Source organism: Bos indicus, chromosome 2, assembly GCF_029378745.1.
Source record: "Bos indicus isolate NIAB-ARS_2022 breed Sahiwal x Tharparkar chromosome 2, NIAB-ARS_B.indTharparkar_mat_pri_1.0, whole genome shotgun sequence".
Lineage (NCBI taxonomy): Eukaryota > Metazoa > Chordata > Mammalia > Artiodactyla > Bovidae > Bos > Bos indicus.
The window spans coordinates 124,471,621-124,485,232 of record NC_091761.1 but is presented as its reverse complement, the minus strand read 5'-3'; the positions used below and the strand labels follow the sequence as shown (position 1 = coordinate 124,485,232).

Below are 13,612 nucleotides of genomic sequence, written 5' to 3'. Positions count from 1 at the left end.
AGGCTATTTTTTAAATGGCTAATTTTTACTGGCATCATTTGAGAAGAAAGGTCATTTTCACATCACGAAAGTAGGAGGAAAACAATCTAAGAATAAATAAGTCTTCTACACTGAATAAGTTTAGCTTTATGAAAAGCTCATTACATTATCATTAGCTTTCTCATTTCTTGGGGGACTGATGAAACTTTCGGCTTTCACCTCTAGACCCTGAGTTGAAAACTTCAAGGATCTTTTCCTGCTGGCTCTCTCTGGGTTCTGGTTCTTTTCTGCCCTTGATGACATCCCCGACAGGGGCCCTTGTGGATTCCTAGTGTCCTTAGGCCACTTGGCCCAGATGTAGGTCTTTTCTTCCTTTAGCTTTGTTCTCATGTTGCTCTTCTCAGAACTTCATTCAGCAAGTCATAAAACACACCTGCATGTCAAAAGACAACCATCCATTTATCTTGGGATTTCCACAGTGCCTTTCCTTAACATTCAATTATGCAAGTTAAATCTTCACATTTAACTTTTGAATGCAAAGGTTGGCCCCACAAGGTTTTCATTAATAAAATGGAGATTGACATTACTAGGGGGAATTTTGAAAATGAATGAGAGAAATTAATTCAACAAACATTTATTTAGCAAGCACTGGATTATAAAGATAATAATAAAATGTTCTTTGTCCTATAAGCAGTAATAGATTTATTGGAGAGGCAGTATATAAGCTGATAGTTGGTTCTCTTAACCTGCAGTCGATGAAATGGATGTACTTGGGGAAAGTGTGAAAGCAAAAGCATTAGTGGCTCGGTAGTGAATTCCAGTAGTCCCTGGAATTCTCCAGGGAAGAATACTGAAATGGGTAGCCATTCTCTTCTCCAACGGATCTTCCTGACAAGGGATGAAACCTGGGTCTCCTGCATTGCAGGCAGATTCTTTACCATCTGAGCCACCAGGGAACCCCAATCCTTGGGAAAGAGAGTACATAATGAGATTGGAGGTAAAAATTTGGTTGTATATGCATTTTTCTGAGAAGTTTCATTACTCTCATTAGATTTTCAACTGAGTCCAAGATTTCCAAAAGAAAAATGCTGATATAAACAGATAACTTTAATACACTAAAATAGGTTACCATAAGGAACTGTGACCAATATTATGGGTGGGCAAAGAGAGCACCTTTGTTCTGCTCAAGGGAAAAAATATGGCTTAATTGATCAGGGTTTTGAAGGACAAATGTGAGTTGGGGAGGGGAGATGTCAAGGACAATGGAGCAGAAAGAACAGCATGTGCAAAGTTGTAGGTTCCAGGAAAAAAATGTATGTTTCAGAAAAACACAATGTGGCTGGAGCTCAGAGTGTATGGTGAGAAATATACATGGCTAGGGAGTCACATGGAGAAGGCAATGGCACCCTACTCCAGTACTCTTGCCTGGAAAATCCCATGGATGGAGGAGCCTGGTAGGCTGCAGTCCATGGGGTCGCTAGGAGTCGGACACGACTAAGTGACTTAACTTTCACTTTTCACTTTCATGCATTGGAGAAGGAAATGGCAACCCACTCCAGTGTTCTTGCCTGGAGAATCCCAGGGACAGGGGAGCCTCATGGGCTGCTATCTATGGGGTCGCACAGAGTTGGACATGACTGAAGAAATTTAGCAGCAGCAGCAGCAGCAGCAGGGAGTCACAAGCTTGGTAAACTGTGTGGATTACAGAGAACCAGTAGAAATCTTTAAAAATAGGGTTTTACACTGTCAGTTGTATGAAGTATATAAACATTTATCAAAGGATAAATGTTCCATTCCTGCCTTAGTAAGAGGGTGACGTGGGCAATGAAGTCTGCTGTTCCTGAAGTCTGGAAGCATTTGAGAAAAAGAGCAAGGGTGCTAGGGCCCAGCCCAGCCCATAGTAAAATTCTGGAGATTACACGTAAAATCTGTCCTAACCAGGGATCGAACCTGTTCTAACCAGGGATTAAACCTGTCCTAAGCAGGGGTTTTAAATGAAATTAAAAGACGCTTACTCCTTGGAAGGAAAGTTATGACCAACCTAGATAGCATATTCAAAAGCAGAGACTTTACTTTGCCAACAAAGGTCCGTCTAGTCAAGGCTATGGTTTTTCCAGTAGTCGTGTATGGATGTGAGAGATGGACTGTGAAGAAAGCTGAGCACCGAAGAATTGATGCTTTTGAACTGTGGTGTTGGAGAAGACTCTTGAGGGTCCCTTGGACTGCAAGGATATCCAACTAGTCCATCCTAAAGGAGATCAGTCTTGGGTGTTCTTTGGAAGGAATGATGCTAAAGCTGAAACTCTAGTACTTTGGCCACCTCATGCGAAGAGTTGACTCATTGGAAAAGACCCTGATGCTGGGAGGGATTGGGGGCAGGAGGAGAAGGAGATGACAGAGGATGAGATGGCTGGATGGCATCACCGACTCGATGGATGTGAGTTTGAGTGAACTCCGAGAGTTGGTGATGGACAGAGAGGCCTGGCGTGCTGCAGTTCATGGGGTCACAAAGAGTTGGACACGACTGAGCGACTGAACTGAACTGAACCAGGGATTAAACTGTATCCCCTGAGGTGGAAGGCTGAGCCTTAGTCACTGGACCGCCAGGGAAGTCCCCTCCTTGCCTGCTTCTTTTCTTTCTCTTATCCCCACTGCCCCCTTCATACATCCGGAAGAATTTCTTCGGTTTTACCTTCCAGAGGTCTAAAATGGTTGAACTAGAAGGAATCTCAGAAGTTATTCTGAGATTAATAGCCCCACGTCTCTATTTTACAGTCTTGGAAATAGACTCTGAGTAAGGAGATGATTTCCTCTGTCTCTCCCCTTCCATCTCTAGTTTGGTACTGGGCCTGTTGCTCTCCTCTTGCTCTTCTGAGGAAATTTCAGGGGCTCTTTTGGGTTTAACTAACATCCCCATACCAGAGATTCCAAGATTTGTATTCCTAGTTTGATTTTACTCTCTAAGCCCCAAACCTCTTAATTGTCTATGGAATATTCCTATCTGATATTTTAGATTCTCCTGAAACACAGCATGTCCAAAGGTGAATTAATGATCTTTCCCTGTCTCTAGTATTACCTGCTTTAGAAAATGGCACCTGCTTTCAATGCAGGGGGCCCAGGTTGGGGGAACTAGATCCCACACGCTGCAACTAAGAGTTGGAATGCTGCAATGAAGATTGAAGATCCTGTGTCCTGCAACTGTGACTCAGTGCAGCCACATAAATAAATATAGATATTAAAAATAAATAAACATAGTTAAAGAAAATGGCACCAGATCCACGGAATCACTCAAATTAAACTAGATATTATGTTTGTATCTCCTCCTTTAATGCCCTCCCCAAATCCAATCAATCACTGAGACCTCTCATTTTACCACCTAAAATGTCCATTTGTCCTTTTCTGTTTATATATATATATATATATATATATTTCCCCCGTCCCCAAGCCGCACAGCTTGTGGGATCTTAGTTCCCCCACCAGAGATTGAACCCGAACCCTTGACAGTGAGAGCGAGGAGTCCTAAGCATTGGACCGTCAAGGTATTCCCCATTATCACAGTATTAGACCACTACGTTTTGCTTGCATTTGCTACGATATTCTTCTAACTCCTAATGTACTCATCTCTCCCTGAATCTCCTTTCCACGCTGCAATCACAGTGAACTTCTTAAAACATAAACCTGAGAATACTATGCTTCTATTAACCCTTTACCAGATGATCACTCCTTGTAGTTAACAACTATAGTCTCTATTTTCCTTCTTTCTGCCCAATTCTTGAGTCTCATTTGGTTTCATCCTGTCTCTCATTATGCACCAGTCACACTGGCCTTTTTTTCAGTTCCTCACCAGTGCCAAAGCTCCTTCCCTGCCTGAGGCCTTTGCACACATTATCTCTCACATTCCTTCCCTCCTAGACTGGTCAATTTCCGGTCACCTTTCAGGTTCTAGCTGAAGCTCATGGACTTCAGAGAAAACTTCCTGGTCTTCAGACTAAGTGAGGTCCATCTACGCTTTCTCATGCACTCTACACAACTGTGATTGAATGATTATTTTAATAGCTATTTGCTGTCAGTTTCCCTGACTATAGACTTCAAGAGGAACTGAACTCTTAAGACTTTCTCTCCAGCACATTGCCTTAGTTCAGTTCAGTTCAATCACTCAGTCGTATCTGACTCTTTGCGACCCCATGGACCACAGCACGCCAGGCCTCCCTATCCATCACCAACTCCCGGAGTTTACCCAAGCTCATGTCCATTAAGTCGGTGATGCCATCCAACCATCTCATCCTTCGTCGTCCCCTTCTCCTCCTGCCTTCAATCTTCCCCAGCATCAAGGTCTTTTCAAATGAGTCAGTTCTTCGCATCAGGTGGCCAAAGTATTGGAGTTTCAGCTTCAACATCAGTCCTTCCAGTGAACACCCAGGACTGATCTCCTTTAGGACAGACTGGTTGGATCTCCTTGCAGTTCAAGGGACTCTCAAGAGTCTTCTCCAACACCACAGTTCAAAAGCATCAGTTCTTCAGCACTTAACTTTCTTTATGGTCCAACTCTCACATCCATACATGACCACTGGAAAAACCATAGCCTTGACTAGACTGACTTTGTTGGCAAGGTCCATCTGCTTTTTAATATGCTGTCTAGGTTGGTCATAACTTTCCTTCCAAGGAGCAAACGTCTTTTAATTTTATGGCTGCAATCACCATCTGCAGTGATTTTGGAGCCCCCAAAAATAAAGTCAGCCACTATTTCCACTGTTTCCCCACCTATTTGCCATGAAGTGATGGGACAGGATGCCATGATCTTAGTTTTCTGAATGTTGAGCTTTAAGTCAACTTTTTCACTCTCATCTTTCACTTTCATCAAGAGTCTCTTTAGTTCTTCTTCACTTTCTGCCATAGGGGTGGTGTCATCTGCATATCTGAGGTTATTGATATTTCTCCCAGAAATCTTGATTCCAGCTTGTGCTTCATCCAGTCCAGCGTTTCTCATGATGTACTCTGCATATAAGCTAAATAAGCAGGGTGACAACATACAGCCTTGACGTACTCCTCACCCTCAATAAATGCTTGTTATGTTAGTAGAGGGACTGAAGGATCTATGCACCTAGTGGTAGAGGTGAAACTAGAATCCAAACTAATTTCTCATACAGTATTCTTTTCTCTGCCACCCTAAGATGATACCCCACACTCCAGACTTCCTCTCCCTCTTCCCAATGATTAATTATATGTCTCTCTCTCTCTTTTTTTTGGCTACACTGGGGTTTTTCTTGCTGCAAGCAGGCTTCCTCTACTTGTGGTGGGTGGACGCACAGGCTTTTCATTGTGGTGGCTTCTCTTATTGCAGACCACGGGCTCTAGGGCACTCGGGCTTCAGTACTTGCAGTCTGTGGGTTCTAGTGCACAGGTTCAGTAGTTGTGGTGAACAAGTTGAGTTGTCCCATGATATGTGGCATCTTCTCGCATCAGGATCAAACCTGTGTCGCCTGCATTGGCAGGTGGATTCTTAACCCTGCACCATCAGGGAAATCCCATATGTCTTAAATTTTTTTTTTTTGGCTGTGCTGGGTCTTAGTTGTAGCATGTGGGATCTAGATCCCTGACTGGGGAATTGAACTGAGCCCCCTGCTGTGGTATCCAGGAGTCTTGGCCACTGAACCACCAGGAAAGTCCCTAAATGTATATCAATATTGTTTGTGTTCTGTTCAGGGGCCTGTTAAAGCCAATCTTGTGAACTAATTCAGGTTTAGAGAATATCCTTCCCCCCAGGATATCTGCCTTTTAACTGGGAACTCCTGTAGGACAAAAAGTAATCCCAAAGGGATTAATCAAAATTTCAGGCACTAAGAAAATATTATTGAAAGGAGGGAATTAACAAACACCCTCTTCCAACAACACAAGAGAAGACTCTATACATGGAAATCACCAGATGGTCAACACCGAAATCAGATTGATTATATTCTTTGCAGCCAAAGATGGAGAAGCTCTATACAGTCACCAAAAACAAGACCAGGAGCTGACTGTGGCTCAGACCATGAACTCCTTATTGCCAAATTCAGACTGAAATTGAAGAAAGTAGGGAAAACCACTAGGCCATTCAGGTATGACCTAAATCAAATCCCTTATGATTATACAGTGGAAGTGAGAAATAGATTTAAGGGCCTAGATCTGATAGATAAGAGTGCCTGATGAACTATGGACTGAGGTTCGTGACACTGTACAGGAGACAGGGATCAAGACCATCCCCAAGAAAAAGAAATGCAAAAAAGCAAAATGGCTGTCTGGGGAGGCCTTACAAAGAGCTGTGAAAAGAAGAGAAGCGAAAAGCAAAGGAGAAAAGGAAACATATAAACATCTGAATGCAGAGTCCCAAAGAATAGCAAGAAGAGATAAGAAAGCCTTCTTCAGCGATCAATGCAAAGAAATAGAGGAAAACAACAGAATGGGAAAGACTAGGGATCTCTTCAAGAAAATCAGAGATACCAAAGGAACATTTCATGCAAAGATGGGCTCGATAAAGGACAGAAATGGTATGGACCTAACAGAAGCAGAGGATATTAAGAAGAGATGGCAATAATACACAGAAGAAATGTACAAAAAAGATCTTCAGGACCCAGATAATCACAATGGTGTGATCACTGACCTAGAGCCAGACATCCTGGAATGGGAAGTCAAGTGGGCCTTAGGAAGCATCACTAAGAACAAAGCTAGTGGAGGTGATGGAATTCCAGTTGAGCTATTCCAAATTCTGAAAGATGATGCTGTGAAACTGCTGCACTCAATATGCCAGAAAATTTGGAAAACTCAGCAGTGGCCACAGGACTGGAAAAGGTCAGTTTTCATTCCAATCCCAAAGAAAGGCAATGCCAAAGAATGCTCAAACTACCACACAATTGCACTCATCTCACACACTAGTAAAGTAATGCTCAAAATTCTCCAAGCCAGGCTTCAGCAATATGTGATCCGTGAACTTCCTGATGTTCAAGCTGGTTTTAGAAAAGGAAGAGGAACCAGAGATCAAATTGACAACATCCACTGGATCATGGAAAAAGCAAGAGAGTTCCAGAAAAACATCTATTTCTGCTTTATTGACTATGCCAAAGCCTTTGACTGTGTGGATCACAATAAACAGTGGAAAATTCTGAAAGAGATGGGAATACCAGACCACCTGACCTGCCTCTTGAGAAACCTGTATGCAGGTCAGGAAGCAACAGTTAGAACTGGACATGGAACAAAAGACTGGTTCCAAATAGGAAAAGGAGTATGTCAAGGCTGTATATTGTCATCCTGCTTATTTAACTTATATGCAGAGTACATCATGAGAAACGCTGGGCTGGAAGAAACACAAGCTGGAATCAAGATTGCCGGGAGAAATATCAATAACCTCAGATACACAGATGACACCACCCTTATGGCAGAAAGTGAAGAGGAACTCAAAAGCCTCTTGAAAGTGAAAGTGGAGAGTGAAAAAGTTGGCTTAAAGCTCCACATTCAGAAAACGAAGATCCTGGCATCCGGTCCCACCACTTCACAGGAAATAGATGGGGAAACAGTGGAAACAGTGTCAGACTTTATTTTTCTGGGCTCCAAAATCACTACAGATGGTGACTGCAGCCATGAAATTAAAAGACACTCCTTGGAAGGAAAGTTATGACCAACCTAGATAGCATACTCAAAAGCAGAGACATTACTTTGCCAACAAAGATTCGTCTAGTCAAGGCTATGGTTTTTCCTGTGGTCACGTATGGATGTGAGAGTTGGACTGTGAAGAAGGCTGAGCACCAAAGAATTGATGCTTTTGAACTGTGGTGTTGGAGAAGACTCTTGAAAGTCCCTTGGACTGCAAGGAGATCCAACTAGTCCATTCTGAAAGAGATCAGCCCTGGGATTTCTTTGGAAGGAATGATGCTAAAGCTGAAACTCCAGTACTTTGGCCACCTCATGGGAAGAGTTGACTCATTGGAAAAGACCCTGATGCTGAGAGGGATTGGGGGCAGGAGGAGAAGGGGACGACAGAGGATGAGATGGCTGGATGGCATCACTGACTCAATGGACGTGAGTCTGAGTGAACTCCGGGAGTTGTTGATGGACAGGGAGGCCTGGCTTGCTGCGATTCATGAGGTTGCAAAGAGTCGGACAGGACTGAGCGACTGATCTGATCTGATCTGATCTGGGAATTTTCACTATCATGCCTTAATGGGATTATAGGAAAGAAACTTAAAATGTACGAGATTTGCTTTAATGTTTTTGTTTTTTGATTCATGCAACTTAATCTTTGCAACAAACATGTTAGGTAGATATTTTTATCCCTTTCACCAAATGAGGGAATCACTGAAAGTTTTAGTAATTTACCTAGAGTCATAAATCTGTTGAGAAGGCCTGTATTTAGTCACTCCCTCTCCCAGGTTATGACTCCTGGTCTAATCCTATATTTACCATACAAGGGTAGGTTAGGCAACTTCTTACAGTTTGCACATAAATCTGGGTCATGGAGTTAACTGACTAAGTTATCTTTCCTTTTTTTAAAAAAAAGAAAGGCTTACCAAGTTAGTTTTCTTTCTTTGGTGGGATCTATCCTCTGAATCTGGATTCTGCCAGAATCTATCATATTTGGTACCTCACCTTATCCTTTCCAACCATAAATGTGATTATGGGTAGGAAAAAAGTACTTTGAGCACTTTTAGTAAAATTATGATGCAACATACAACATGTTATCACTTATTTTACTACTGAGTCCACCAAAGCTTCCTGTATCCAGGGAGTGGATGGTATCAGGTTGACCCTTAAGAGTGCATTATTCATCTGTTTACTACTATTTGCAAAAACAAAAGCTATTAGGTGATGGGCTGTCCCATATCAAATATCCTTGCAGGAGTCAGGTTTGCCTCTGATGAAAAATGCTTCTGCCCACCCTTTGTGTGTATGTGTGTGTGCTCAGTCGCTAAGTCCTGTCTGAGTCCTTAGGACCCCATGGACTGTAAACCCACCAGGCTCCTCTGTCCATGGGATTCTCTAGGAAAGAATACTGGCGTGGGTTGCCATTCCCTCCTCTAGGGAATCTTCCCAACCCAAGGATAGAACCTGCATCTCCTGTGTCTCCAGCTTTGGTAGGCAGGTTCTTTACCACCAGTGCCCCCCATCCTTTAGACCTCCTCAATACATATGATTTCTCTTGGGGTCGGAGGGACACTATTATGTTCCTCTCAATGTCAGACAAACTTCTTTGATAGCTTTGTGACCTTGGGCACATGCCTTAACCTCTCTGTTTCCTCAGTTGTAAAATGGATTGACTGCCAGCTGTTTTGATGCTGAAAGCCTTTAATATGTTTGAAAACACCTAACAACAGAGCGAAGTCGACAGCAGGTATTTAAAGAGCGTTAATTTCCTTCCTTCTCCAGGTAAGGGCTCATTGAAAGATCAGTAAAATTTTGTGTAGTTGTGCGAGGTGTGTTTTCCTTAGAAAGAAAATCCACAGTTTAACAGATTATCATGGGGGCCAGCGATGTTCCTGAAAAAGAATTGTAGATTCTCCTGCCTGCAACCGCCAAATGGTAAATCTCTTTCTCAGGGGATCAGATTTTTTGTGAATATTTTTGTTCTCTGGGTACTCTTTCTTGTAGCCTGATAACAGAAGAGAATAACCAGGTGAGGGGCTTTCTTTCTCAAGACAGGGTCCCTTTGAACTTTCCCTGAGGGCCCTGTGACTCCCGTTTGTGTTCCCTCCCATATGAGGGGGAGTGTGCCATCCAGAACTGGGAAGCAGGTTTAAGGTCGCTCAGCCTTTGAGGGTCGCTTCCTCCCCGAAAAACCAACTTTTGTGGGCTTCCTCAAGCTAAAGGGACTCTCTTCAGCTCCAGCTGTTAGTCAAAACCTCGTGGTGCAACCCTGGCCGCCAATCCCACCCTCCTAGGCCCCAATCCCAAAGCGGTGGGGGCGGGGAGGCCGCGCGCGCCGCTTCCGCTCCTCCACACCACCAGAGGGCGCTGCGGTCCCGCCTCTGCCTTCCCGGGGTGCTTCGCGCCGGGCCCCTTCCGCGTGGGTGAGTGAATGTGAGAGTCAGCGTCGCGCCGCGCGCGCCGACCGCCTCCGCCGCCCGGCGCTCTTATTTCGGCTGCGAGGAGCGAGCGCGCGCGTAAAGGCATAGAGACGGGCGTTGAGCTCTCGGGCTAGAGCGTCGCCGAGTCGGAGCCGGAGCCCGAGCCGCGCGCTGTGTCTCCGCTGCGTCCGCCGAGGCCCCCGAGTGTCAGGGACAAAAGCCGCCACCGCGCCGTCTGTTCTCGTCGCCGGGGCTCATCCGCTGTCGCCGCCGCCCTGAGGAGAGTCTGCCGCCGTCTTCCCCCGCGAGGATCCGAGAGCCATGTCGGCCAGCAGCCTCTTGGAGCAGGTACAGGCCCGGCCCGCATGCCTCGGCCATTGTGTGAGGCGAGAGGGAGCCTGACTAGGCCCGGACCCGCCGCCCCCAGTCGGGCCAAGGCGAGGCGGCGCCTCTCGCGGGCCAGGTTTCGAGCCTCTCAGGCCGGCCGCGCCCAGCGCCTCGCCCTCGGCCCGTTCTCCCCGCTCTTCCCCGGGCCTCGGAGCCCGCCGGCCGCGCCGCGTCCCTTCCTCTCAGAGGGCCTCGTTTTTCTCTTGTTTCCTTCCCCTTCCTTGAAGCCCTGGCCCCCTCGCAGTGTTTGTGGCGCGGCCCCGGCTCCTCTCCGCGGCCCCCTCCGGCTTCGCACTTCCCCCGCCTCCCATCTTCAGCCTTCCCCTCCACCCCCGTTCCTGACGCCGCTCCTCAGGCCTGCGCCTTTATTCCCTTCTCGGGCCCGGCTTTAATTTGTCTTTCCTTTTCCGTTTCTTCCTCGGACGACTTGCCGCTCGGCGACGTTTCCTTCGCCTGCAGAGACCAAAAGGTCAAGGAAACAAAGGTGAGCCCGGCTCCGCCGGTGGCCCGGGGCGGGCGGGGGGACCCGGAGTGGGGGGTCGGGGTCTCCGGGAAGCGCCCCGGGGAGAGGACCTTTCGGAAGCCGCTTAGTTTGCAGGTGCCTCACACACTTGAGTGTTTGACCCTTTCGGTGTGTTCCTGCAGCTGACGAACAGCTTTTTAGTGAACAAGGAGTAATTCATTAGAAGTGGGGGGTGGAATCGGTCTTGAAATGTTCCAGGTCCTTAGTTTCCTGTAGGTCTTAGAAGGCCTTTGTTTTTCATCCTCGTGGATCACACTCTGGAAGTACTCACATGTGGTGGGGGAGGGGAAGCGGGAGGGAATTGAAATCTAGAGGAGCCAATTAAATGACCTTTTTAGATCAACTTTCTCTGGATGGAGGGAGACATTTTCACTGAATTGTTGCTCAGCATTCACTCTCATCTTTACCGTTCTGAAATACAAACTTGCTCTGTTGAGTAAGGTTTTTCTCTTGTTAGGAGGTAATTGGATTAATTTGGGAGGTAGATTGTACGATTGAGACACTCCTAATTGGAATTTTTTTCCTCTAGTACAAAATGGATCTGTACATCAGAAGGATGGATTAAACGATGATGATTTTGAACCTTACTTGAGTCCACAGGCAAGGCCCGTGAGTAGTTAACCATTTACATGCTTGATCGTAGGATGTAGTATACGTTTATTCTTTGCTCTGCTCTATCAATAAATCTAATTTTCACTGGACGACTTTTAAAAAAGTTGCTACAGATGTTGTAGGCTGTTAAGATTCTCATCTTTATTGTCAGCAAACAATTCTCTGAGGCTAGTACTGATGACATTTTATAGTGTACTAACAGCAACACTTGTTTGAGTAGTTCTTCCTCCTTACCAAGAATCTAACAGTGTGAAACTTAAGAGTACTTTTCTGTGTTAAATATTTTCACCCCTAAAACGTTTTTCACGTTGGCTTCTTTGGGGAGCTATAGAATTTACAAAATGGATTTAAAGTGATATAACATAGTGTTCAGCGCAAAGATAGATCAAGAATAATGGAATTCAGTTTTTGCAATGTAATTATCTTCTCATGTGAAGATGAGTTGCATGTAGGTTCACGTATGAACATGACCTGTGCACACAAAATGTTTTGACTTGGCAGGTCTTTGTATTAGTATTTTGAATCCCAAAGACACAGCCACAATGTTGTAGCTAATAAATATAACTCCCCAGACTAATTAGCCAAAAGGAAAATTGACAGTAACTCATTCGGAATATCCTAGAAGATAGAGAAGCTTATGGAACATTTATATAAATTCTGAACAGATGCTCTGTGATGTATATAATAGTTTGGAATAACTTGACATGTTAGTGAGAGTGCATGTTTGGGCCTAATTCTTAGGTAAAACTCTCTGATTCCTTATGTAAAAGTTTCTGCATTGAAAGTGTAGAAACCACTTAAGTAAGTGATTGGGGAAAAGTTTTTACAGAAGACAACCAGTTAATCAGGAAAAGTAGGGAAGGAAGTAGAGGAATGAACTATCACTGGGTTCCTGCTATTGAAGTAGTTTGCTTACATAATCATAACAGGGAGAGTGAGAGCATTTGGAAACATAATTCTAGGTAGTTCTTGTGAAACATTGTGTAATTCAGTTTTGAGCTCAGGGGCATGTGGGAACCTGCCAGATCAGGTGTAGGTATTCAGCTGTTATAATATAACCTGTGATAATGAGTGCATTTGTTTTATTACAAAGAAAGCTAAAACTTAAATGTCTTGAAAAACTTAGGGGGTGGTATATAAATTTTGGTTGAGAAGACATAATTTAAGAATCTTTGTAGTTTGTCAAGAGTGTTTCATCTATTAACCAATTTTTATCACATTTGAAATAATTCTTCAGGCTTAATGTATTAAGTGTAGACTGAATTTCTTATTTATAATGAATTTGGGGCTGTTAAAATTATAACACTATCTTTGAGACTTAGATTTTTTGTAAACTTGAGGGTATATGTCACTTAGTTTTTTAAAAGAAAATTTTAAATTGGTTGAGAAAAGCACCACTATTTAAGTAAACTGCATTAGTTAAAAAATTTAATCTTCAAGAGATGTGTTTTTAGTGGCCAGGGAGAAGTACTCTTGGCTTTGATAATACAAACTAATACAGACCTAGCATATTAATAGTTATCAAGAACAACGTTCCCTATTGACTAGTTAGTGGAGTCTTAGATACCAGAGCTCTTTTGAAGTTAGGATAAAGCACTCTATTTTTGAGTTGAGCTGACTCTGGGTGTATAGAAACCAATTGTATGTATCTGTTACTTTGATTTAAGGGACTACTTTGTGAGTTGTAGGGTTTATTTAAAAAAAAGTTAAAATACTGTCAGCACAGATGAAAGAATGTTTTTACAATGTAATGTTTTCTAATATGAAGACTAGTTGGGTAAAACTTTTCCTGGTTGTTATTATCAAGGATGATTCCTTTTTTAAAGATACAGACTGTACCATGCCTTTAGAAATTAATTCCTGTTTTTAATGGAAAAGTTAAGTGTACATTTTAGCTACAGCCTTTACTTTTATAGATGAAACAGAACAAATAGCAATACTTGTTTAGTTTTGAATCCTCTGGAAGCCACTGTGCACTTTCTTTCCAGGTTATAATTTTTTTTTTTCATTTTTTAAAATTTAAGGTTATAATTAAATAGTGGCGTCTACTGATGTTCTCAAATGGTCTGCCAGAAAGCTA

General features: G+C 43.7%; 1 protein-coding gene across 1 annotated transcript in view; it reads left to right on the top strand.

Moving 5' to 3' along the window:
* Nucleotides 1-10,004: 10,004 nt before the first annotated feature.
* Nucleotides 10,005-13,612, top strand: part of YTHDF2 (YTH N6-methyladenosine RNA binding protein F2) — a 30,254-nt gene continuing 26,646 nt past the window's right edge. Inside the window, exons 1-3 of the mRNA XM_019979822.2 lie at nucleotides 10,005-10,358; nucleotides 10,857-10,881; nucleotides 11,450-11,529. Of these exons, the coding sequence (XP_019835381.1) occupies nucleotides 10,332-10,358; nucleotides 10,857-10,881; nucleotides 11,450-11,529 (132 nt within the window). The 5' untranslated portion in view covers nucleotides 10,005-10,331. The remainder of the gene's footprint in view (nucleotides 10,359-10,856; nucleotides 10,882-11,449; nucleotides 11,530-13,612) is intronic.